This window comes from Manacus vitellinus, unplaced genomic scaffold (assembly GCF_001715985.3).
Source record: "Manacus vitellinus isolate BGI_N305 unplaced genomic scaffold, ASM171598v3 scaffold_2_pilon, whole genome shotgun sequence".
NCBI lineage: Eukaryota > Metazoa > Chordata > Aves > Passeriformes > Pipridae > Manacus > Manacus vitellinus.
The window spans coordinates 44,347,463-44,375,458 of NW_021940208.1; the positions used below are offsets into that span (position 1 = coordinate 44,347,463).

General features: G+C 36.1%; 1 protein-coding gene across 1 annotated transcript in view; it reads left to right on the forward strand.

Moving 5' to 3' along the window:
* Positions 1–27,996, forward strand: part of GPC5 (glypican 5) — a 627,762-nt gene that overhangs the window by 107,327 nt on the left and 492,439 nt on the right. Inside the window, exons 4-6 of the mRNA XM_018071368.1 lie at positions 2,690–3,384; positions 22,789–22,922; positions 26,978–27,103. Coding sequence (XP_017926857.1) covers positions 2,690–3,384; positions 22,789–22,922; positions 26,978–27,103 — 955 coding nt within the window. The remainder of the gene's footprint in view (positions 1–2,689; positions 3,385–22,788; positions 22,923–26,977; positions 27,104–27,996) is intronic.

Here is a 27,996-nt window from a genome sequence, read left to right on the forward strand (position 1 = left end):
TTTGTGCTGCTCATAAACAGAAGGAAAACTTACGAAATCACCAGACATTAATGGCAGCTGTCAACAAGTTAATACTTTCCCATAAAGTTTTTTCAAATAAAAATGAATTCATATTATTGTTACGTTTTTCAGCTTTTGCTTGGATTTGATTATCTGGATTCCTGTATGTCATGGGCTGATCATTAAGGTAATCCAGGCTCACGAGTTTTGGTTCCCCTCTGGATTGTGGAAGGCAGTCTTGCTAAATACAATATCCATAATTCAAGGATGGATTTTAACCTGTCTGGTTATAATTTATTGATTTTTATATATTACCCTGGCTAACTGTGAATTAATTTATAATATTTAATGTCGGCTGATAAATTACTGCTGAATTATAAGACTTCACAACTTGTTGGCCCACTACTAATACTGGATTTTTAGTTTATTAGATTATCTTTGCTTTAAGTACTATATGTGTTTCAAAAAGTAATACTCAGAATTTAGACCATGCATTTGCTTATTTAGCAGCTTCTATAGTACATTCATCTATGTGAAAAAAGGGTAAACTTAAGAAAATGCAGTTGTTTTAGAACAACATGGTTTCATAGAAATTTATTTCAAATTAGTTTTCCAAGGTACCTGTAGTAGAAAGACACTTTGCCAGAACTATTAAAGATGAGAATCACAGGGCTGGTTTAAATCCAATCCAGATTCTATTTCATTCTGTGTGATATTTCCATTAAATCTGATTAATGTCTAGAAATAAAAAACAATATTTCTTTTTTGTTTTCTTTGTGAATTTTTCTAGTAAACAGGGCATGTGTATACTTTTGAGTTTTCTTTTAAAGTTAGTAATCCACTGGACTGATGGCTAAACTGGGACATCTTTGCAGTTTAGAACTACCTATGGCTCTCAGGAACAGAAAGGTTAAAGAATATGAAGAGAGCAAATCTTTTAAAGCAATGACTTGATAGTTATTTTGCATTACTTTGTGATCACTTTGTTAAATACACTATTATCAAAAAATGATGTATATATATGTACTGATATGAAGTATCAGGTGAATAAATGCAATACACAAAACACCTATATCTACATTTTTTCCTAGCCTTGAGTTTTGTTTCTTCTTAGCAAAATCAGGAAGATAAATAGACCTGTTCTTTCAAAAAATTAATGGATTAAGATATTGGAAACCCTGATTTTTGACTTAGGAATGTACAAACATTAGTTTTAATTGTAGACAAAGAAGAATAAAATTGACATGTCATCTCTGGTAAATACTAGACATTATTGACAGTAGTACTGCAGAAAGTTCTGTAGGATATTGTATAGTGGTTAATATGAAGATCTCATAAAGGATGGAGATAAGAGGCACTGAGCCTGCAGATTAAAAAAATCATTTAATAACAATAAAAAGAGCTTGTATAACTCATCTTGGTTATATTCAAAATGTATTTTATGTCTATTAGATTTATACTGATTGAAAACTCAGCACTTATTTTATGTGGCTGAATAATTAGGACTGATTATGTTAGTCTGAGCCCATAGATTTAAAAGATAAAGAAACACATTGCTACGTCTATGATACACTTGCAGTATTGAACCAGCATAACTTGATTTGTCACTGAGGTGTCTGAATGTGTTATAAATGACATGGATTGCCCTTGTAAGGTATTTATTGGCGCTGTTCAGTATTGAAAGTAAACATAGGTCTGCTTTGCTGTCTGTCAGACTGTCTGAGAGCAAAACAAATCTCTAGAATAGCCTTGGTGTTTATAAAGTAGAAAATGTGACAGTAGAATAAACCTGAATAACAAATTTTGTAAGAAATCCTAAAATGACAATTAAACAGTATGATGCAGAATTGTAAACACAAGAGGTCAGTATCATAATATCCTGTTTAGAAAAGCACAAATAGTCAATCGATTATACAGTTGATTATTGTACTCATTCGTCTGGGGTTTGTTGAGGCACTGGCAATGTAGTTCAATATTGAAGATTTGTTACTGTTTATACGATATTGTAAAATTCATTGATTATCCATGTGCAGCGGGTTTATTCTTTCAACTACTGTTTGTGCTATTGGTAACAGGATACTGCAACCGTGGATTGAGACAGACATTTTAGATGTTTTCATCTAGGAAAAGTAGTAGTAAAAAAAAAAGAAAAGGGTCATAAAAACCTTATTAATGTAATTCTATAGGGATTATTGAATCATCACTATTTTACTAATATTACCTAACAATTTTCATCTAAAGCATTGGCAAAATTTGTGTAAAGGACTGAATTTACAGTTACAAAAATAACTATTTTCATATAAACCTTTAATATTCTTCGCACTTTTATTATTTAAACCATGTAGACCAAGAATCAGTTTGACTTAAATTTTTGTCCTTGCTATTCTGGACTGCTACATCCAAGGAGATGCTTTTTTTTAGGCTGTGTTTAATGTAATCTGCAAAGAAAACATATGGATTATTAATTGTGTCGAAACATTATTTGTAAAGTGTTTCCCTATATGCAAAAGACAGTTGTCATAATTTGTGAGAAGTTTGTCTCTTCAGAAATTCTAATACAAAAATTCATTTGGGATAAATGTAAGTTGTCCTAATGTAACTGTTTTAAGTTCTTATTACTCTAATTTCTTATTTTTTAAACCTTAAAAATAATGATTGATTGATTGATTGATTGATTTATTAATTACAGAAACCTTTGAAATGCTTATCAGACTGGCTGAGAATTACACAAGCACACTTTTCTGCACTGCATATAGAAACATGGCTGCTGAGGCTACTGTGCGTGTTCAGGAGTTTTTCACTGATGTTGGACTCTTCGTGTTTGGCACAGACATTAGCACAGAGAAATTTGTCAATAGATTTTTTGACACTCTGTTTCCAGTAGTCTACAACCACGTGATTAACCCCGGTCTGACTGACATTTCACTGGAATATGCAGAGTGCCTCCGAATGGCGAGAAGAGACATCAGGCCCTTTGGCAACATTCCCAAAAAGGCCATAGGACAAATGGGAAGATCACTCTTATCCAGCCGGACTTTCTTGCAGGCTCTGAATTTGGGGATTGAAGTGATCAATACAACAGATCACCCGCATTTCTCCAAAGACTGCAGCAGAGCTTTACTGAGAATGCAGTATTGCCCCCACTGCCAGGGAGTGATGCTGAGCAAGCCCTGCATGGGCTACTGCCTCAACATCCTCCGAGGCTGCTTAGCCAGCATAGCAGAGATTGATCTTCATTGGCGGGGATATGTTCGGTCCCTGGAGGAGCTCTCAAGCACCATGAGTGGAACACGCGACGTTGAGCACGTGCTTCTCAACTTTCATTTGCTTGTTAATGATGCTCTGGTGCAGGCTCATATCCATGGGCCAGAGTTATCTGAGCAGGTAAGAAGGTGGTTTATATACACTCAGTGAAAGCAGGAAAAGTACGACTGATAATTCTTACTTGTTTGGCCATTTTTATGGTGAGGAACATGTTTGTATCTGAATTCAGCTTCATTTGACAATGCAATTTTTAGGAGCACAAAAAATGTTTTTCATGAACATAAGAAAAATTTTTAATCACTTCACTGCTATCCTGTGCGCAGATAATGATAAATTTCATGGCTAGGCTTCGCGAATGAAGATTTGGGAATGATAAATTTAAGCAATCCTTATTTTACATACTATTGGCCTGCCTTAGAGAACCTGTGACTTTGCATATATTATTTCCATAATTATTTAGGTTTCAGAGGAAGTAGCACAGTTCATTTGTAACATAAACTGAGTCCTTCCTTACATATACTTGAGAGAAAAAGTGAGTTATGTGAGAGCTCTGTTAGCTGTAAATGCATGACATGAAGAATTTTAAGATACTGTTAGGGAAAGTGTGCACTACTTACCTACACATTAGGAAAAACCCTAGTATATATTCTAATTTATGAAGTTTAAGTACCAAAATTTGAATTTTTCATGTATTATTTTTAATCTATATTATGTTTTGTAATTGTATTTTTCTCTGTATTCTTACATTCAGACTTCACTGACAGTGACATATTCTATGTTAAATGCTGGATCGGATAACTTGATTTGGGGAGATGTCTTTAGTTTCACGGTACACACTGGTCTGAAGAGGGTGTCTGAGTGTCCCTGTGGTGTGGCCTCAGCTGAGGTGCAGTAATACTTCTAGGACTGCCCTAGCCTGCCTCAGTACGTGAGGTTGAAGCAGTTTCTTCTGCTAAGCAGCTGACAGGACCTCTGACAGTAAACAACTTGACCTAATATAATAAATAAAGCATTTTTCATTTCTTACTAAGACTCAGAGTCTATTAAAACTGATTCTTCATCCTGCTTAGTCACTGAGTAACTGGAAAATTGCTCAGTCTGTGAATTTCCCATTTTAACTGCATTATGTCAGCCAGCTACATGAACCATAATATCCTGCTGCTGAACTTCTTGAGAAAAAACGTCTTTTTTTTTGGAAAAGGTTTTTCACTAACAGTTTGGCTCATAAGTGGTTCACTGATGTCTAATTCAAGTTATTTGAGAGCTACAGTTGCCTTTCAGGGATATACCCTGTTGCTCCTTTGATTTCTGTGGGATCTTTTTTGCCTATAATATTCAGGAACAAGCTAGAACAAGCAAGTAAAGGCTCAAGGGAAGGACTTGTGTTTCCTATTTCATCCTGGGTAATTTAATTTGAAAAGTTTTAGACTTGAATTTTCAGCAGTGAACTGTCATGGACCCAGACTTGAAAGTCCCTCAGCGCACTTATGTTTTCCAAATGAAAGTTTTTACTCCAAAATAGTGTATTTCACTGAATTTTAGTAAGAAAAATTAAATGGATGAAGAGCCCTCCTCCTAGTGTTTTGGCTTAATGAAAATTTCATATTGATCCAAAATAAAATTATTTTGTTACTCCTGAAAACTCTATACCTCTCTTCTCCCCTTTCTTCATATAATGTAAAGAACACTAAAATTTCTTATGTAATGATATTTGTTACCAATGTGTTTGTTTGAAGATCATGTGTTTACTTCTGTTAAGATTGTCTGATATAGAATGACTTCCAAAATTTCTACCCTAAATTCTTCATTTTTCACTCAAGCTGCATCAGATCTAAACATCTCTTTCAGTTAATTTGTTTTAATTGACCAGTCCTTTCTCTCTTTGATCTTTAATTTGACCAACTAAGACTATGATGCAATGATCCCTTGAACAATGGTGATCTAATTAGTCGGTATATTTCATATTTCATATTTTCCCATTTATTAGGTATCAAGACAATTCTGACATGTAATAAATACAGTTTTTCAGCTTTAAGATGCAGAGGACATGAATTCCATTGAAATTGGCTCATTAATATTTATTTATTTTATCTTTGAAATGACTCATGAACTGTTTCAAGTTTTGATAAGCAACTAATGCATCAGTGATTCTAATAGACAGGGAAAAGATGATTATGAGCAAGCAAGTAATGGCAATTTCTGCAGTTTTAAAAGTGAATTTTATTATATTTTGTGAGTTTTAAAGAAGTAGACAGGGAAAAAAATGTTAAAATGTTTGGAAGTATCATATATACATATGCAAGTGTTAATATGAGAATCTACAGAGTATCCTGCTTAGTGATACATGTAGTTGTAGAGTTTTTTCTGTTCATGTGTATGTTTGTGTAAATTACCATACATAAAGGAATTTTTCTAACATGTTGTATGAATATTTAAATCTGATGTATATTCATACTTTAAACTTTGTGTGATGTGGAAAGACCACTAATGCCAATATAACATGGCTTCCTTTTCTGGTAATTTGCAACTTGTTCCCTTTTCTGCTTGGGTCAGCAGAGCAATGCCATGCTGTCTGTAGATGGAATTTGTCTTTTCCTTTGTTCTTCCTGTTTCAAATTCACCTTTAATTCCTGCCTCCCACAGCTCTGCTGACTGACAAATAAGTGCAGCAGTTGTTCATCATCTCGATACCTGGGCATTATTTTATGTTGTTCTGCAGAATCTAGTGGGGAAGTGTGGGTTGTACAACTATTCACATATTTATGTATTTTCACACGTTCGCATTGATATATATTTAATGACACTTCTGTTCCTGAAGTCTATATATGTCCATTTACCTACTGGTATTGCTCAGTGCATAGTGGACTCTATGCTTTTTAGCTGGTAGGAGTTGAAACAAACTCCTTTTTTTAGCAAATATCTGTGTGTATGTTCCTGCAGATATAATGTAATATAGGTTTAAGAGAGCTGCATAATACAAAGCAAGAACAGGAAGCATTAGTAAGACAGCCTGAGAAAGATGGTATGTAATTCTTAAGCATTGGGTCACAGCTAAAGGTACCTGTTGTTACAGAGCACCTTGCAGATTCATCCTGTTCTTTTGTGCTGGTCTCTGAGCTTGTGTTTAGCCAAGGAGATTACCACAGAGGGCACTGTACAGCTGGATTGGATGCATAAGAACTTTATAATACATTTAAGCCTTGTATAAATGTTAAAAAAAAAAACAAACAAACAAAAAACCCCCAAAAACCAAAACCCCACAAGCAAAAAACCCCCTAAAACAACAATAAAAAACCCTCCCAAAACAAAAATCTTATGGAAATTTGTTTACAAGTTGTAATAAATTGTTTCATGTTACCTCTCTTCTGTTATTCAGGCATTGTCAGTGTTCAGACAGAAGGACAAAGAGATTTTAGCAAGATTTACAAAGTTTTGGTACGGATGGAGCCTGATATTCTCAGCATAAGTGTGTTTCCATTCTCTTTCTGCATGGATTAATGACACCGTCCCATGCCATGGAAGGGCAAGTTCCTGTGTCACTCACAGTGTAGTTCAGCAGCAACTTAATCCAGTCTCACTCTGGATTGCCCAAGTCCTGCTCTGGGAGGAGCAGTTTAGCTTTATGTTCCCACCCCTTGCCCTGTGTGCACACTGCTCTGACAGCTGAGGGTCAAGCTGGTTGAGGGAGCTGTCTGTACTCTGAGCCACAGTTCTGTTTTCGTGTTTGAAGACGTGTGCTGCCACACTTCGGGTAACAGGGCTGAGGTTCATTGGAGTGGAACAAACACAGGACCTGAGAGGAGGTGAGACGAGTCTGATGTCAGGCAAGAGCTGAAAAGAAAAGGGAAAGGAGAGAAGAGAAAATGCACAAGGCTTTATAATTAAGTCTTTTCTCCAAACTTTATGTGAAACTGTTGTTTGTGATTCCCAAAAGATCAATGGTGTCTGAGTTTAATGTTGAATAAAAGAGATTAAAAGGAATATTGATTAGTTGTTCATTGGCTATTCTGGGCACTGATGATTTTGGGATCTGAAGGAAAATGAAGTATGTGACCGTGATATTAAAGGCTATAAGCTATATATGCATATAAAAATTGGGAATCAGAAACACAACATAAAAAGTAAAAAAAAAAAAAAAACACACAGAGGAATTCTGGTATTTCCTCATTTTGAAAGTGAGGAAATTGTGCTACGGGTTTGGTAAAATTCTTGTATGCACTTTTGTATGTAATATAATAAGCCTACAAAAATTCAGAATGGGATTTTCAAAAGTTTTATGTCTTCACTGTGTTCTAAGTTTTCCAAACAGTTGCAGATAACAAAAATATCAAAATTATGAAAGTTCTTAAGTCCTTTCATCTCAGTTTAATACTGAAAGAAAATCTTAAATTATGTGTCTTCTAAAAAATAGGCAGAATTATATTGTGTTAAAAGAGACTTTTGTCCTACTTTTTTTTTAATCAGCTGTTAAATACTGTAAAGAAAGCAACGTCTTTCTTCTGTCATAGAATGCTAGCAGGAAGAATTTAATAGACTATATTTAGGGCTGTATTTTCTTACTGGTTATTTTTGCTTGAAATGACTAGCTATAAACAGTCAGAACTGCTGTAATATAGTGATGTTTTAGATTTAAAATTCCCATGAAAGGGACATTCACAAGCATTATAAATATAATATTTATGGGATTTTTTTCTGTTCCTTCTATGATCTGTTTTATGTAGCTACTTTTTATTAGGGTCTCTCCAGTGAAAAGTCACACAGCCTTATTGCATTCCAGAACATGAAGTGCTGTAGAAATGCGCTAAACAAATTAATATTTTAGGTTTGAAAAAGGTTTGGAAAGATGGTGATGAAAAGACAGCTTTTGGTAATCCCAAATATGTACAAAACATACAACTGCAAGCTATATTATAACTACAGTTTTTATTTTTGGAAAGCTATAAGCTTTTTTTGATTGTGAACAAAAAAACAGATTAACAGCATTTCTAATTGTGGGAAGTGCTGTGCCTGGATATGTGGTAACTTTCATAGCTTTACAGGTTAAAGCACTTAGGGAGATGCAAGAAATGAGGATCTTTTGAACCAGCTATCCTGTGAACCCACTTCCTTAGTAGCTAAAATCTATTATTTAGATGATTATATGCCTATAAATACAACAGTTTTACACCTGGTGCTTTATAGGCACTGCTCCTTGGTTGCTTACTCAGAGTACATTAGTCAATCAGATGGAGTAAGTTCATGAGCTATTTGAAATTATTTTAAAAATAATTATTTTTGTCCCTATTTTAAAGAAATCATTGATTTGATAATGATCAGAGATATAATTACAGTATTTTTCTCTAAGGGAAATATTAGGCTGTACTTCCAAGCAGTATTTATAATATGCACCCCTGATTTTATTTGAAAAATTTAAGAGTTATCCATCTAATAAAATTTCAGGAAAAGAGAAGAATGAAAATAAGCGTTTCCAATAAAACTGAAAATTCAGGAAAATAGAGTAAAGGAAGAAAAAAAAAAGAAGTAAGAAATATCCCTCCTAATACAATTCAGTCTGTCTAAACAATGTCATATGAATGTCTTCTAATATTATTTCCATGTGTTTCAGTTCACCCAACAGTATGTACACAGAAGGGACATGCATTCATTATCAAATTTAGTGACTATTATACCACTAGTTTATCTAATTGGCCTCATTAGTGGAGAAAACTTTCATCATTCTGTGATTTTGAAGACTGAATGCTGCATACCCTTTAGCAAAATGGGTAAGGGCTTTAATCTTTATTTTACTTCTTTTGATTTTGTTTTCTTGCTTTGTAGTCTTAGCATTATTCATGACTCCTACTTTTGGATTTTGAAACTTTCAAAAGGAAACAATGTACATTTGCTCTTGCCACCTTAATTTTCTTATGACTAACATAAAATTAAATAAGAAATATATCTTTTGGAAGTGATGCATTCAAAATTTTGTTATTTTTAAAATAAATATTGAAACACTATTTTATAAATGGGGAGGTTCAGACTTGCTATTAGGAAACCTTTCCTTACCGAGAGGGTGACCAAACACTGGAACAGGTTTCCCAGAGAGGTGGTTGATGTCCCAGACCTGTTAGTGTTTAAGTTGCATTTGGATAATGCTTGTAGTAAGATGCTGTCACTTTTGGTCAGCCCTGAAGCGGTCAGACAGTCAGACTAGATAATAGTCTAGTCTAACTGAAATAGTTCATTCTATTCTATTCTATTCTATTCCATTCTATTCACTTTATAAAAATCAAAACCCTGGTTAAAAAGAAACAAAGGCCCTACACATAAGAATTAGTTATGTGAAAACATAGTTTCACAGTCTAATTTACTGTATATGCCACAGTAAAACTGGCAATTGTAATAGAATAACCTAATCACTTATTATTTTACAAATTAAGCAGATTACACAGCATTGTATAATTTATGACTGCTTTGGTCTATTGCACATATTGTTTATATTTAAACTGCAAAGTAAATTTCTATATTGCAAACATTCTAGGTATACTTTATCTGATTGGAAATACTTAAGTTTAGACAAATATCTATCTGGCTTTTCCAGATAGCTGACTGCATTTGTCTGTGGTTCATCTGATGCTGGGTAGACAACATTTTCTGGCATTTACACAATAAGGAGAAATACAGACAGCTTCATTCTGAGGGAGCTCTCCAGTGCTGCAGCAAAAGAATAGCAGCTTGAGGGCAAGGACAACTTACCATATTAAAATGGCTAACTTCCTTCTCTTCCATGCTTCTACACATGCTCCAACTCCTTTGTCATGATTGCTGTGATTACCTTGGAGGATCACTCTCCTTAGTAAAAGGGCCCTGTGTAACACAAAGCTCCAGGTGCACTTTGTATGGGCAGAAAAAAGAAGCACTGTCAGTGCTGATTGCAGATTTTTCTGCCTCTGGATGGACCCAGTATGGATAATGTGTGCTTGATGCTGAATAGGGCGGGGGAACTGGTAACAGACACAGAAAAGGCTGAGGTATTCAATGTCCTCTTTGCCTCAGTCTTTACTAGTAAGACTGACCTTCAGAAATTAAAGGGCCAGAGACTAGGGGGAAGGTGTGGATCAATGAAGACTGTAGCCTGTAGAATCAATGAAGTGGAGAAGAACAAGTTTGGGGACTAACCTTAGAGCACTTTAGCAAACTGGACATACCTTAGTTCATTAGGCTTGAGAAGAACCACCCTCAAGCACTGAGGCAGCTGGCTGATGTCATCATGTGTCCACTCAATTGTCTTTGAATGGTCATGGAAACTGGGAGAGGTTGAAGACTGAGGCTTCTGGAGACTGGAAGAAATCAAAAGTCACCAGTGTCTTCAAAGAGAGTAAGATGGAGGATACAGGAAACTGCAGGCCCATCAGCCTTACCTCCATACCTGGAAAGGTGATGGAACAACTAATCATAGAATCATGGAATCACAGAATCAACTGGGTTGGAAAGGACCTCTGAGATCATCAAGTCCAACCCTTGATCCACTACCAGCATGGTTACTAGACCATAGCACTAAGTGCCACATCCAGTCTCATCTTAAAAACCTCCGAGGACAGAGAATCCACCACTTCCCTGGGCAGTCCTGGAAACCATTTTGAACGCATTGAGAAGTTGACTGGGAGTAATCAGCATGGATTTACAAAGGGGAAGCCATGGTTAACCAACTTGATACCCTTCATAGGACAGCCAAATTGATAGGCTATGGGTAGAGCAATGGATGATGTGTCATTGACTTTACCAAAGCCTTTGAGACTGTCTCCTACAACACCCTTAAATATAAACTGACAAAATGCACAGTGAGGAGGACTGAAAACCAGATGAGTGGCTGAGCCCAGAGGATTGTGATCAGTACCACAAAGTACAGCTGGAGGCAAGTCACTAGTGCTCTGACCCTCAGGGGTTGATACTGGGGCAGATACTGTTTAATATCCTCATTAATGGCTTGAGTGATGGGACAGAGAGCACCCTCAGCAAGTTTGTAGAGAAGTAGCTGGTTCCCCAAACGGTTGTACCATGCAGAGGGACCTTGGCAGGCTACAGAATTGGCCTGAGGGGAATCTGATGAAGTTCAACAAAGGGAAATGAAAAGTCTTGCACTTGGGGAGGAATAACTCCACGCACCAATATCTGCTGAAGGCTGACTGACTGGAAAGCAGCATTAGGAAGAGTGTTACCAGCAGTTTGAGGGAGGCGATCTTTCCCTTTTCCTCAACACTGGGGAGACCACATCTGAAGTGCTGTGTCCAGTTCTGGACTACCCAGTACAAGAAAGATATGGAGTGACTGAAATGAGTCCAGCCACAAAGAGAATCATGAGACTGGAGCATCTCTCATATGCAGAAAGGCTGAAAGAGATAGGACTGTTGAGCCTGTATAAACACAGGATATGAGCCAGTGAAGAGGAAAAAGCCAAGTTCTTTTCAGCCTTGTTCACTGACAGGACAAGAGGCAATGGGCAGAAATCAAAAAACATGAAATTCCATGGAGTAGGTTGTCCAGAGAGGTTGTGGAGTTCCATCCTTGATTCCATCCTTCCATATCCGAAACACAACTAGACATGAACCTGGACAACCAACTGTAGCTGACCCTGATTGAATTAGGTATGTTAGACTATATGACTTCAAGAAGTTCCTCCAAACCTAAATAAATCTGTGATTCTGTGAAATGATTTAGAAGGTGGGTGTATCAGGTGAATATTATTATTGAAGAGCCTGTCACCTTTGAATCAGCTGTGGTTGGATAGGGCCCACACGTGGACATCAGGGACAAGGCAATGATATATCATGTTCATGTTCTCCTAAGTGCAGGATGTGGGCACTGGCCTCATCTCATACTGATGAACACTGCCATGTGAGCATGTTAAAACTGAATCTTCTCAAGTCAGTATACACTGTCTATTTTAATTTCAGAGATCTTTGGTCAAAGGAAAAGAATTTCTCCTTATACAGTCTCTAAACCTGGATAAAATTCCCCACAGCAGGATCATAAAAATTGAGATCAACAGAGTGATAGTCCAGGGGTTTTCAAAGGACAGAGGTTTTCAAATGAGTTGGTAGGCAAGCTATATATCAACAGTAGGTATTTTTGTTCCCAGGAGAAATGGAAGTATTGATGATGAACTGTGAAGGGAAAATGAGCTTTGGTTTAACGATTGCACAGATACTGCCTAGATTTGACATTGTGGGAAACTTCATTATATTGTTTCTGTCACCAAACTATCTATCTGGGCTCATCCTTGTACTCCTTTAACTTTCAGCAAGTGTGTGTTCCCATTAGCGCTGTGTAAAAGACAAAGTAAGCCAGTTGCCATATAGTTCTTTCATACTTTTTTAATAAAAAAAGCCAAAAACCAAACCCTGTCATTTTCAGCAAAGCAGATTTTGAAATAAAATTGTGGAGTTCTGCCTAAAGCTTTTGGCGTATGACTATGCCATCATTACTTTGCTGAATTTAAATTACTTGATACATTGATGAATTTAAATTACTTCACAAGATCAATATAAGCTGATTTGTGAAAACTGCTGAACAGTAATTAGATATAAAGTCTAATATGATGGTATTCTAAAAGAAAGCTTGATATCTAACTTAACACATAGTTGAAGACCGTCACCTTCCCTTTCTCTTCATTTTCTGAAATGCCTCCAGCTGTAACTGTGAAAAACTGTACTGTTTGTGTAATAAAGTATGGCATACTTTTATATATCAGCCATTTTTTTTATGTAGCGTGAAGTTGGTCTACTGCAGTCATGTGTGGCAAACACTGGAAGCACTTGTTTCTGTCAAGAACTTCTTAAATATAATAGCAGAACATGAAGCCATGAAACCACAACTGTCTAATTAAAGTCAGTTGCTACATTCATCAGCTTCTCAGCATTTGAATATACCAGTTTCAAGATACATCAATTCTAATTCCTCTTCTTTTTTTCCCAATTTTCCTTTCATTTATGGAAATGAGAGAGGACATGTTTCTTACCTTTGGTGAGAAGAGGTTCAAATCCATTATCAAGTTCATGTCTCACACTTTTCTCAGAAGTGTTTTTTTAAAATTCATTTTCCAAATTGCCCAGGTTCCTCGCCTGCATCTCCTATAGTGGAGTTACTTGTTGTATGGGGTGCAGTTGCACCAGCAAAGTGTTATGGACTGGCCACAATTGCCAATTCCCAACCCCTCTGCAGCACTTGAGGGACTGAGGGGTGGCAGAAGAGCTGGGAATGAAGGAATTACATTTAGCCTGGGATGAAGGAGTGGGGAGCTAGGAAGAAGGTGTTTTTAGTCTGAACATTGTTTCTTACCATCGTACTGTATTTTTAATTGGCAATATATATGAATTTGTCTTCCCTAAGGTAAGGCTGTTTTGCCCATGACAGTAATGGGTGAGTGATCTGTTTGTCTTTATCTTGGCCCGTAAGCTTTTTGATCTCATTTTCTCCCCGTGTTCTGTAGAGGAAGGGGAATGAGAGACCAGCTGGGTGGGCATCTGGCTGTCAGCCAAGTCTAACCCACCACAGTTATCAACATACACACATCGTTTTGGCAAGTAATGATGAGTAGTGCAGGTTTATATAAGATATGTTCAACATAGTCTACCAAGTCAATAATGTAGGAATACATCACGGCATGCATTATGCATTCCTATTTAATGTGTTTTGAAAAAATCCACTTCACAATTGGAAATTACTTGAATATTTGGAAGTTGGTTCTGTGATTCTATGTTTCACATTTGCTGTACTCCCTTTTTAAGATTGAGATCTGTTATGTCAGGGAAGCATAGGATCTTTAATACACCTCAAGTTTTTTCTCCTTTTTTATCAGATTTTTAGGGAAAAGATTTGAAAGGGATTTCCTCTTTCCGTTGGCTGCACAGGGACTCAGAGGTCTGAAAGTGTGGAGTAAGCAGTCTGGGCTGCCATCATGTTCTGGGTTTAGGTGATGTGATAGATATCTGGCACTGTGGCAGCCTTGTCTCAGTGTGTTCACTGGGCATCTGAACTGAAGGGAAGGAAGATGCTCTAACAGGCTGAAAATGGTGTAGTCTGATTCTTCTCATTTGCAAAAAGAGAAGAAAGGAGACTTTTCACTCCTTCTCCAAAGCTGAATAAAAGGTATGAACAACTGTCAAAGGACACTAAGAATCCTTTCTGTAAGCTATATATATGTTTTCTTTTTTCTCTGTTCTTCCTTTTTCATTGTGAAACAGAATAACTTTGCAAAGGGAGCTACTGAGCTGAGCAGACTTCTGCTATCTCAATTGTTCTTTAAACCACTACCAATCCTTTGTATTGGAAAGGAAGGTTTTTCTTGAGGGCAAATACAGATATTTTGAAACGAATGAGCTTTTTGGACTATTTTGGTCCTAGAAATGATATGAACATGTATGAATAAGTGACTATCTTGTATGTCACAAAAGATTTTCAAAGAAACCTGTTTTTTCCAGGTTCAAAGAAGAGAGTGAGGAGACACTGAAACACTTAATATATGGATACAGGAAGCAAAACCGCTAATATTGTAAAATGCAATTCAGAATGAAGGAGAAACAACTAGATTCTCTGAAATGCTGACTAACTAGGCTTTTCCATCCTCTTTTTATTTTCTGATTTTTTTTTTTGTTATTATCATGAGAAGGTGACCCTCCAATTATCTAAAGAGGTATTGACAGTATCTTATGTTAAAATAATGCATTATGACTGTTACTGTAAGTGAACATGATTTTATTAACTTGCATACTTTTGTTGCAGAGTCTTACTTACAAAACCACTCTGCTTTTCACAGTTCTGGAGCATAAATTGCAGCCTTCCACAAAATACAAACACATTATGCAGATATGCTGATGCAACCAAATTGTTTTACCTTCACTAATTCTTTATGTTTTGTAAGTTATAATATTTTTTTTAAGTGAGTAACATACTTAATAAAGGTTATAGAGCCCCATTTCTGCTTTCACTGACAATCACATTCCTACTGAACTTCTTTTGGTTTACACAGGTGACCCTGGATAGACTTAGACCTAGATATAATGAAGAATTCTACCCGTATCCGACAAGAAAACACAGTGCTAACCCTCTGTGTTGGAACTGTACTTGCAGGCACACAGAAGTAATGAGCAATAAAGTATACTTGAACCACAAGAGAACATAAATAAATCAGTCAAACTACACACAAGCTGCTGATCTTTGGAAAGGGCTACTGCTGGTTTTATATAATTCCTTTTCAGAGGATAACCACAGAGTGTTTTTCACTGAACATGAATGAAACACCTTGGCATCCACTGAAGCAGACTTGGATCGGGAGAGCTGGCAGCCTCTCATAAGAAGCACTTTTTGTTGAACTGCCTTTGAAGAATTTGAACTGGCAGTGCTGTGTTCTGGCTACAGGGTTACTTGGCTAAGAACATTAGGATTTCCCCTAACATTAAGCCATTTAAAGAAGAAAAAAATAATTTCCTTCCCTCCCAGCCAGCCCCATTTGAGAGGAGCAACTGTTTTTACTGCCAGACTTGCTGAGTGTTAGTCCCTCGTGAATGGAGCAGCAGAATTAAAACCATTTACAGTTTTTGTAATTAAAGACCAGAAGACACAAATTAAAAGTATATTAAGTAGCTCATATTTAATGGTCTATTAAATTTTATTTTACAATCAGAACATGCAAAATTATGAAGGAAAGCAGAGATAATTAAACACTGATAAGATATGAGAACAGTCTCAAGAAAAGGGACTGGAGCACTAGTTTTGATAGATGTAGTGGTAGGAGGAGGGTATGAGTCTCAGTCACATGAAAGTTGGGCACTGTGGCTCCTAGAATTCAACAACTTGCGTATAAAAAAATTGTAATTAAAAAAAGCTGACTTGCAAACTTAGCATTTTTGTCTCTTCCTTGGTCCTCCATCTTGATGGAAGATTTGGTAGAAACAGAATCACAGAATAGTTTGCATTGCAAGGGACTTTAAAAATCATCTAGTTCCATCCCCCTGCCATGGGCAAGGGATGCCTTCCACCAGACCAGATGCTCAAGACCCCATCCAACCTGGCCTTGAACACTTCCAGTGATGGGGCATTTCCCCAAGAAATTGTACAGCAATGGCACTGATGCTGCACTACTGCCAAACCGAGTAGAATAATTACTTCAGTATCTCCAAGTTGTACTTCAATTTATATATCATGGAAAATTATTTGCCTTTTATTTGCAGCATGTAATCCTTTCCATTTTTCCTGATGAGACTACCTCTGCTTTGCTGGTTGGTGTTCATTTTGTATATCTGCAGTTTGCCTTTATGTTTCCTCAACAATATCTTGGTGGGTGTGGGGCAAACTCCTACATTTCATGGGTTTACTTTAAATTGGATTTGTCCTTTCTTGAGTTTGAAACCATTCCCAACTCATATCTCCATTGAAAAATTATAAATGCAACTTTTTATGTATCATCTGAGATTTTAATTTCAATTTTGAGTAAAATTGCTTTGAAATTGTCATTAGCTGGCAAACCTGTTTAAGATTTAACTTGCAGTTTATTACAAATTGTTTAGTAATTTGAGCAGGTATTAGTCTAAGTGTCAGCTTTACTCTCTATTTCTCATGGCATTTATTCACAATGTTTGCCTCTTCACTTGTCTTGGACTTCTCCTGCAAGTTCTGTAAAATGCATAAGCCTAGGTGTGAAACATAATTTGCCACTCTAACTCCAGAGCTTGCTTAGTTCGGTATGCCTAAGACATTGCTAAAATCAACTAGTGAAGGATAAAGAACACAAAATTTGCAAGGAAAGCAAAGGAAATAATACACGATTTTTACATAGTTTTTCTGGGTTGCAAATACTGGTGGTACTCCACCACTCTTTCCTGAAACAATCTCGTGTGAACGTCTTTTTTCGTGTTCTGAAGGAAAACATGGGTGTTTGTACCTCATGATTGCTCTCCTTGTTTTCAAAAACTTGAATTTTGTCTCGATAGGGAATACTTTATTCTTCCATGCACGTGTGCACCTTCTCACATATCAAAATGCATCTTTCTTTGAAACGGAATTTGATATTAAATGAGCAACTATTCCAAGCAAAAAAAAACCGATAGAAGGCTGCTGAAGTGCTTGGGAATATTGAAATGCTGATGCTCCCTCTTGTGGTTTAACTGGAGTAAGACAAACCAAGGATACTTTATAAATTAATATTAATTCATTGCTTTTCTGGATGAATATCTTGAGTAGTTTGAGTAGTAATCTGGTGCTGGAAATGCTTGTGACTCATCAAGAGTCACATACTTTCTCAAAGAAAGTATTCACTTGTGTACTTCTAGAAAAGAAAATAAAAACTAAATTAACCACAATTTTATTTGTAACAAATGTATTTTCAACCAGCCTGCCTTTTCATTCTTGCTTTTATTTAGAGTTATTAGATTTCAACTGTCCATTTACTCAGGAGTGACTGAGGGGATTTAACTTGTAAGGGATGTGGAGAATTTGTGATCTGACAGCTAGAACTGAAAGCCATCAGACTAATCAGTAACTAAAATACCCATTAAATAAAATCAGTTTTAATGCTTGCATGGACTGTGGCCACTCTGATGCCTTGCAGGTCTGAAAGACTGGATCAATCTAGAGAATACTTGACACATACCTCATTTACAGGAAATCCAGCATATATATATATATGTATGTACCAAAAACAGTGCTTGCTAAACTTTTGAAAACGTACATAGAAGAGTTAAACATAAAGAAAAGGGCAATTTTCAGACTCCTGATTCTGCTTCCCGGCTAGAGCTGAGTCTAAGCCCAAGAGATTTTGTATACAGAGAAGTTTTTTCTTCCCTCTTCCTCTGTGCACAGCAGTAAGAACTAGTGAAAAAGACTATGAACACACTGCAGGAGTAGATGATCATCTTTTCTGTGTATTTCACAACAGTGTATGACCCAAATTGGAGCAGAGGGTCTCAGGATTCCCGAGTCTTAATTCTGTCACAGTAGCAGCGTCACTAATCACTTGGCAAATCTAGTTTGAAGTGCATTACAGGACTGTCCATTCAGTTTGCTTCAGTCATGTGATGTAAAATAATTTCAGTAGAAATGCTGAGGTCAGAAAGAATAATTTCTATGGTGGGGAAAAAACCCCCCACAAACCAAAACCAAAACAAAGAATGTGTCAGATTTCTTATATTGAACGTGTGAACTTAGAGAACAGTGTCTGACCATTATTAATATGATGCTCCCATCATTGTCCAGTCCTGTGTAAATATAAAGGTTTATGATGCCCCAGTTTTCCAAACTGTAAGTAACCGTAAGTTGACATTTTAAGGAATTGCACCAAGCAAAATCAAACTGCCATAAAGTTCATGGGCGGCACTAATTGTAATTTAACTGCATGGTTATTACAAGAGCTTTTAATTAACCCAATCATCATACTGTGGCATACAAATTGTGCATAATAGCAGCATGCTGAGTATAATGACAATAGGTTTTTCTGAACTGTAAAAATCAGGAGTTTTATAATTTTCTGATGTTTCCTTTTATGTCCTTAAATATTGTGCAACTCTTAAGAACATTTCACCAAAGGAAAAAAAATTCCTAGTAAGATACTGAGGCTTGTCTATTTTAAAATTTTATAGCAGTCTTTAATTCTTCCTGAAATTCAGTGAGATGTGTAATTTTCTCCTGAATAATATTTCTGGTGATTTTTCAGTCTCACTTTTCTCAGGGTATTTTTGATCCCCTTTGAGGATTTTACACACTCTTCAGTGATTTGGTTTCTGAAGCCAAAAAAATCCACTCAGTTTGTGGAAACATTCAGAAGGGATACCATTCTAGTGAAACTGGAAGATAATAAGAAAGCATTCTACTCAGATATTGATGCAAAATGGTAATTTATTAGTTCATTCCCCTTCTCTTAAAGTTATGATTCCAGTCAATGTCTCTCAAGACTAGCAATAATAGCACTACATGAATTTTTACTTGCAAGGTTAATTTTGCAGCCCAAAGACTAAAAATTAAGAAACAATGCAGCTAATAGTTGTAGTCCTTCAGAAAACACAGGAAATACAACTAGGTGGTGTTACATTTACCACAGATACAAAGAATGCATTAAAAAAAAAGCAACAGACATGATTATGGAAACTGTATTCATCTCTTTTTTAGACTATCATCAGCCCTGTACTGGGAAACAAAATGTTGAAATATTTTGATTATAAATTATTTGGCTCACAGACAGAACAGGCACCTGAAGGCAAGATAAGAGTATATGACCATTTCATGTACACAAGTTTACTGAAAAAACCAGGTGGTAATGAAGACTAGGCTAGTGTGGGAGGCAGAAGTAAATTTGTCATGCACATACAGTTAATGATTTAAATGTTACATAGAAGTGACAGACACTACTGAACAGTTAAAAAACCCAGGTTGGGTTCAGCTGGGTGAGCCATAAACGTACCAAACCCACAAAGAAGAACCAACAGAGTTGGTCAGTCAGTGGTGCCTGGGGTTTGAACATCAGAGATATGAGAAAGATAATGGAGAGGATGACATTACCATTGTACAGGCTGAAGTAGCTCATTCTGAACAAAGTATGTCTGAATAAGTAAGTGACTCTGCTAAAGACTGGTAAGCTAACTTTGTACTGTTGCTGTTATTAGCAGAACTGAGTTCTCAGCAGTATGATTACTGTCATGCATATCTTTGTGAGGATGGCAGAGGTGTACATGGTGCTGGGCAAATGCTTTTTAGTAGAATTTTCAGAATTTTTAAACACTGAGAAAAAATCTTAAGTTCTTAAAAAGACATTTCAGATAATTACTGGCTTTTAATGTTATTTTTATGTATAAAGTTTACCCAGGATTAATTTTTAAGAAAGATTTTATATTTGGAACTAAGGTTTGTATTTACATGTATCAGTGAATGCAAATTTCCTAGTATTGCACAATGCATTTCTGGAGACATTGACTCAAACAGAACAGAGAGAAAAGCTGTTAGACAGTACTTTGAAAAAACTGTTTATATGTATAACACATATAAAACAAGTATCATGCATATTCCAAGGCACTATGACTGTAAAGATTTTTTTTTTTGTTCCTATTAGAGTAAAATATAACAAGACTTTATTGTAAATTCAGGAAATAGATAACTGTGGATTCTCTTGTTTTCCTAGGGAAGCTGAATGTATATAGAGGTGTTTCAGTTTATTGTAACTGGAGGCAATTTATTTATTTATTTATTTATTTAATTTTTTCCCCTTGACCTGGTACTCATCTGTTTAGGGGCTGTATTAGCCAGTGAGTCATCTCTACCCTATTTCTCCTCCCCTCACAGGCTCCCACCCTGCAGTCAGTCTCTGTGAGTGTCTGGACAGTGAAGGTGCCTTGTTCAGATAGGCAAGGCACCTAAGACCTACAACAACCTACACACCTAATCCATGCCTGTCATGAGACAGAGTCTCCTTCCCATCTTGATCTGACTCTCACTCTCTGTTAAACCCTTACTTTTATTCTTGGTGAGACAGACAGTAGTTAAAGTGCATGGCAAGCTGGAACTGAGACAACTCAATCAATCAGTTGCTTTGTCATAAAAGCTGATCCTAAGCATAAAGCTTCCTGTGTCACATCAACGAGAATAAGAGAATATGAGAACAGTGAGACAAGTAAAAGGATGAAAATATTTTGTCCCTCTGGTATATTTGCGTTTCATTAGTGTAGACTGGTTGATGGGATAGGCTGCTGCAGAGGCTGGCAAAGTGCAGCACTGAAGGAGAAAACTCACATAAGGATGGATGAAGCCTAGAAAAAGTGTAGAGACTTAAAGGGGGGGAAGTGAGAGTCCAGTTAAGCTGGTGGAGTGTGCTATAAGGTACTCTGAAGAAGAGCTAATGGGGAAAATGGTGTGAGGGTGGTTGGAAACTGAATTTGAGGACAAGAGCAAATGTAGTAAGATGCTGCCCAAAGAGACACTGCTTCTGATAAGAAATTGTGAAATTAATACTTTAAGGGTTGTTTAAAGTGTAATCCCTTAAAAGACATTAGTCATATGTCCAGAGACGATTGTCTTGCAGGTAAATTCATGCATCTCATTTGAAGGGGATTCAAGCTATAACTTGGTTACCTGAGTTAAGACATGTGAGCCACAGCCCAAAAGGACTGTTCGGTTTCGAGTTTACTCTTGCTTTCAATATTCATGTGTAGCAATAATGCTGATTCTTCTTCTTTTCACTGGCCTAAGCAAGTACCTTCAATGAGTCTTACATTATCACCTCTTACACCATGCATAACAACAAACTCATCAAAATTGTGTTTATTCTATTTTAAATATTAAATATATTTCTTAATTAACACTACAGCAGTTCTTAGTTGGAAAGATGGTCCCTGAGACTTGCACTTCTCTCTTTTATGTATGATGATAACTTGAAAATGAGATTTATTTGCTTTCTCTGTTCCTACATGTGGGGATATTAAATGCAAAAGGAAACAGTAATCCTTGGTGTATAACATACACACTCCTTCCTCCTTCTCATGGTAGCTTCAAAAACTGGATCCCTGTCTTAGAGCCAACCACGATCTCCTCTCTCCCTTTCTCCTTTAAGAAAGTTGACCACCTGTTGAAACCAACTTTTCGTAAATCACACGCAGTGTTAGTTTTTCACCAGTGCCTGTGTACTAGTTTACACAAAATACATGCTGTTCAGTCTGCTTAATATCTTGTCTGATATGATTCCCAGCATGAACTATCTCTTACTTAATAAATATATGTGGCCCTAATTATTTTTATTCAGTGTCTAGGAAGAGTATATAGGAGAAGCTATATAGGAAGCTATAAACATGATTTGATATCCTCTATCGTACAAAATGCTCAGTATCACATTTTACAAAGAAGAAAATGGGAGTTCTTGTGAATTTGTATCTACTGACATCCAGATCAGAAAGCCAGACATGAAATGCCTTGATATTTTCAACATCTATGGTCCAAATCATTAAACTTACATCTTGGATCATTAAATTAACATGTTGCAATGTTGTAATGCAAGTTTCCACTATGCTCACTATTCACTATATGCTCTGTGTAACTGTGCTGAACATACCATAATAATTTATCAACCTTGAAAGAAATCACGAAGTTCAATGCATATTAAAAATGTCATTGGGATATATCACAGAAAAAATGGAAATATGCTGCTGTTCACAACACATCCTATTCTCTGAGGTAACTGTTACTGTCTGCATAGCAATACACTTCCCTTATGAAATTTAAAAAGCCACAATCAATAAAATACATGTGGTGACTTTCTTATACACCTGGTATTCCTTAAAAATTAGTGCCTTTATTATTTTTTTCCTACTATAAAATGACTAATTTTGTGTTTGTTCATTCATTACGGATATAGTGTTGAGAAGTATTATAATTAATTATAGTTTTCTTAGCTTAATGTCTACAGATCTTCCTCTCTGTTATTAAAATGGTTTTAAACTGAATTGAGAAATACGTAATAATTATTGTTTACATGTGTTCTTTCCTTCTTCTTGTGGCTTTTTTTCCGTTTAGGTGAAAAAGATATGTGGTCCTCCTGTAAGGAAGCCTACACAGTCTCCAGGTTGCTCCTTTGATCAGAACAAAGATAATCAAGGGTTGAAGATGTTCTCAAGAGACAGTGAAGAAATGCTCACCAACAGAAGAAAGTAAGACATTAGTTTTACAGCCAGAAAGAAAGACTAAAGTAAGCCATTAATTTTACAACAGAATAGATTATATTCAATGCAATGGCATGCATTACTAGAGAATAAAGACTCCAAAGAATGAAACATTTCAGCACTATCTATTCTGTTATGTTTTGGATTGAGTAATTTTATGACTAAATTTTGTTTTCTGAAATAATGGACATATGACCAGAGTCATTTGATGTGGTTTAAAGTATTTGAGTTGATAACATTGGTAGAATATGAATGTTAGCTCTATCTTTATGTGTAATTATTCAAATTACTTTTAACTTTGCACATCAGCAGGCAGTATTAAATCTGAAAAAAACTGACTGTAGCTTTTTATAGAAGACTATTTGTACAAGTTGATAGCACAGAAAAGAAGGCTTTTCTTACATACTTTTCTAGTTTAAAAAACGAGACAACTAAGCATTTGGGACTAAATCTTGAAAGTCCTGTTCAAGCAAGGCCTGTTAGTTTTTTCTCTCGCTCTTTTGCCAGTATATAGTGAATTGAGGAGACTGCAAAGGCTTGGAGATTTCATTTAATGTCTCAGCACTGCAGGGTGAAATTTGCCTAACTGCTTACGAGTTTAATGTTTAAGCTGCTGTTATAGTCTGTGGAAATGAGAACTCATTTCAGCTGCCCACGCATCTACAAGCATCCAGTGCCACTCAAGGATGCGCTGGGGTATCCCAACTGAGCTACTCCTGCCAAGAAGGATGCAGGTGTACTGTAAGTTGTTTCATTTCTTCCAGCTTTCTGCAGGTATCCTGCAGAGCTGAAAGCATCTCAAAGGCCAGTTTATATTTAGACAAGTGAATCAAGTTTTTAATGACTGTAAGTAGTAATAGCACTGTAAGACGTAAGGATAGTGTTGCAGTGAGACTAAAGGCCTTATTTTATGCAAATAAAGTACAAAGTTAAAATCAGAAGTTTCATTTCTGTCACAGTGTTTGCTAAAATACAGAGAAGTTTTCTTTCCTCTTTCTCCTCTCATTTTGTTTTGCAGTGCAGAAAGAAACAGAAGTGAGAAAATTGCAGGGAATAATTGCTCACTCCTGATGTCTGGAGAAGGAAAGGAGCCTCTGAGCTTCAAAGGCAGACCATTCTTTTTAGTGTAACAACCCTCATGTAGCAACAGTGGAGAAAAAACCCCAAACCAAAATACATAGCACAAGTTGTGGAAAACATTATGGGAACAGAAAGAGAAGTTTGCTTTAGCCAGAACAGAAGTTCATTAGGGAATACTCATTATACATTCACATGTTTCTCAGTTATGTGTAGCTAAGCAAGTTCTTGATGTTTTCTGATCACTAACACTCTGCAAACATGAAACCATGTTCTAAAATGTCACTTAAACCAAGATTGAACACTGGACTGACTTTAAGGGAGATATCCCGAGAGACCCTAAGGGGCAGGAGAAGACAGTTGGCAACACAAAGCAACATTGTTTTCCCTTGATATCTGCCTGCCTTGAGATTCTGGAGACCCTTTATAGCATGCCACAGGCTTTGCACCAGAAAGGAGGAAGGGAAAGAAAGTTTGAGATCCATTGGCGCAGATTTCAGTTTAACAGCTTCATAGTTGGTATCACCTGCAGTTACTGCCTCCTGAATCACCTCCTTCCTTATTAGTCACAATCACTTTATATTTCACTTTATATTCCCATGGCAACTGTAAGAACCTCACATGAAAGAGAGATTTCAGCAAATGCTTGCAGCCTGCTTTTAAGGAAGTGTTCTTCTTTAAGTCCACCTTATTTACTGCCTATGTACTTCTGGCAGCAGCTTGCTCTCAGCAACTTTCACAGGCTTTAGCAGAAAAGAATAGGCTTCTCCAAACTGGAGACTTTATCAATTACAGTTATCTGAGAGAAAACAAATAAACAAAAAAATTGCATTAAATATGTGACTCCTGATTTCCTAATGTTTTTCAGTTACATCTCCAGATGAAAGTTTACATTTTAAAGTACATGGTGAACTGCTTCTGCCTGAACTTTTCCTCAATTATTTTTACCATTGGACCTAAGCTGGTATTTTCTGCTACTGTGTGGTACAAGAAGAAAAAGAAATTTCTCTATGCTTTTCATGCCAAAAAATTGCTAGAGGAATTTTAAAAAAAAGCTAAGCAGACCCTTCCATAGCAACATACAAACTTGAAAGTATGTAATGCTTTTCCTCAGAACTTAGTATTGCAGACAGCTTTTAGCACAGAGAATGAGGAAAAAAAAAAAGAAAAAAAGAACATTTTCAAATAAACAGATAAAAAGTATCTTTGGCTTCCACTGACTGTAATTGCACATTTGTGCTCAGCTGCCCATAATTACATGCTATCTGGTCTCGAAGATGATGATGTGAAAATTGACATTCATACCATCTGCCCTTCTAACTGCTTTGGTCAGACATCAGTGGGGGCTGAAATCAGTTATTACTTCTCTATTAACTTTAGCTTTGCCTCAGGTTGTATTTACTAATAAACTGAATGACCTTTCTGTTAAAATGCAGTTTGCGACACGATATTATGCCAGCTATATTTATTTATTTCTGTTTCTTCTTCAGAAGAAATTCCAACTACTCACTTTGCGAGGACTCTAAACACTAGTTTTCATCCCAAATGTAAATGTAAAGCATAGACAAAAATGAAATCAGTCTCATTCAATAGGAATTGTAGGGAAATTGCAAACGCACTGTGCCTACTGGATTCAGTTTTGGGTGTGAAGAAATAAAAGATGTGACTATTCATGGCTAAGAGAGTGTGGATGAGTCATATTTACATATTTAAAATCTATTGCACATAGGCAATTATATGATACATAGTCAAAATTGACCATACATGAGATTTTTCATAACTGTAGTTTTAGAATTAGTAAAGCACTCACATCACATTTAATAGGCATAGTAAATCAAAATCACTGTGGTTTCTGTAAAATATTTGCCGTATTGCATGAAAGAACATACGGCTTTTTAAATGATGAACTGTCTGTAATCACTGATGTTTTATCTGTTTTAATTTGAAGTAAACAATACTTAATTTAATTCCTTATACCATTTTAGGCCTACATTGACAGAATATGGAGAAATATGTAGATTATTTCTGGCATTTTTTCTCAACTCCATATTCTATACAAGAAGTTAACATAAAGTGAAGCTTGCTGGGTTACAGAGCAATGAGTACAGCATTTGGTGGTGCTTTTCTGTGTGCCAGCAGGTCATAGATAACTCAGTAAAGCATGATGTTCTACACCAAAATGAATAAATATTTCAATTTTTCACAGCAGGAAGAGGTGTCCTAGGAAGAAATTTTCAATACATAAGCAAACAATTTATATAAAATATCACAATTCAGTTAAGAACATACTAACTAAAAAGTAATTAATTTGTTTTGAAGTAAGTACAAAACCTTATCATTAGCTCTGGGCATCTTGACCATTATTTAAAATAACAATACATAATTTATAGCATACCAGCACAGCACATGGTGGAACTGATGTAATCTTTCAGGCAGTTATTTAAATCTCCACTAAATATTTAACACCTACATCTTACCCATCTTACCTAAATCCTGAGTTGCTGCATAACTCTTAACAAATATTCATTGTATTATCTGTAAAGATGTGTAGGGGACTAGTTGATAGCTCTTGTGAAAAAGAGGTGACTTATTCATATGCACCTATTTTTTTATTTTCTATGCTGCTTTTTTTGGAACATTTTTTCATTTAATGGTCCAAGTATAGCATTACAAACAGTATCACAAGTATGCAAAAAAATTTCAGGTTGAAGGAAAATAGTTCCTGTTACAGAGCATGAGTAAAGTAGGTGTTTTTTTTTTTTATTTGATCAGTGGGAATATCAACTTTGTAAACTATAAAAGTGTATCTGAAACTTATCTAACAGGAAACTGACAAATTGATTTAAAATATCACTGGAACCAGTGGAGAGTAATGGAATAAGCACATTCCTTTTTTCCTTGTATAAATGCACAACAGTAATGTGTTGATTGACACTGCTTATTATTTCTCGTGTTCCCCTGTGCAGGGAATTTATCAGCCACCTCCGGCTCTACAGAGCCTTTTATGGTGGCCTGGCTGACCAGATGTGCAGTAACGAGTTGGCAGCTGCAGATGGACTCCCGTGTTGGAATGGAGAAGATGTCGTAAAAAGGTACCTTTCTGACTCTTGTCTGTTTTCTTTTTTTGTAAGTCAAAAAACTTTAAGGTTTTTTTAGTTTCTCTAAACTAGCTTCCGTTTGAGTCAAGTTGTTTCCCTCTGTCAATGTCAAGATTAGTTTGAAAAATAAATCGGCATGGGTTTACTTCTCTCAGGCTTCACCTGTAAACAATAAACAGTAAACAAAATCTCTCTGCATCTGTGTTTGAGGAAAAAAAAAGAATTCTACTGTTCTTCAGACATTTTCCCTTCAAATTTGCAGCATCTAAATAAACACTGGAAAAGAAGCTGGATTGGCATTTACAAAATACAGTTAGAGAAAAAGGATATGGGTTTTTGTTTCATCTTGATCTTTTTAAAATGCTCCTTTTAATGCAGAGTGTGTGATAACAGACTCAAGCTTAAAACTTTTTTCTGGAAGCAAAGAAGAACAAAGTAATCTCTTAATATATATTGTTTCTCAAGAGAGAGCTAAGAGTTAAAAGATGAAGACACATTTTAAAGGTGAAATGCATGTATTTTTTTATGTATGCAGCAGCTTGGCAGACATCACTCAGTAGCAATGGTAAAGAGATAATAAACTGCTATGCTCCTGGATGTGTATCTCTGGAATCATAGCTTATAAAATTTTGGATGGCAGAAAGACTTTCAGAGAGCTGGTGTCTATGTTTTTGCTTTATTGCTTTGATCACCAAAACAAATATTTCTGTGAGTGGGAAGTCGTTGTGATGACAAAGACCAAAATATGGAAAGGTTTATTGCAATTATTTTTATTCAAAATCATTATGTTAATGTGACATTAGTGGTATTAATAGGTAGTATCAAAGGTCTTATCAAAGAAGGTGGCTAAAGGCTGTGAGGTGAGTTAGTAGTGTGAGATAGCAGGT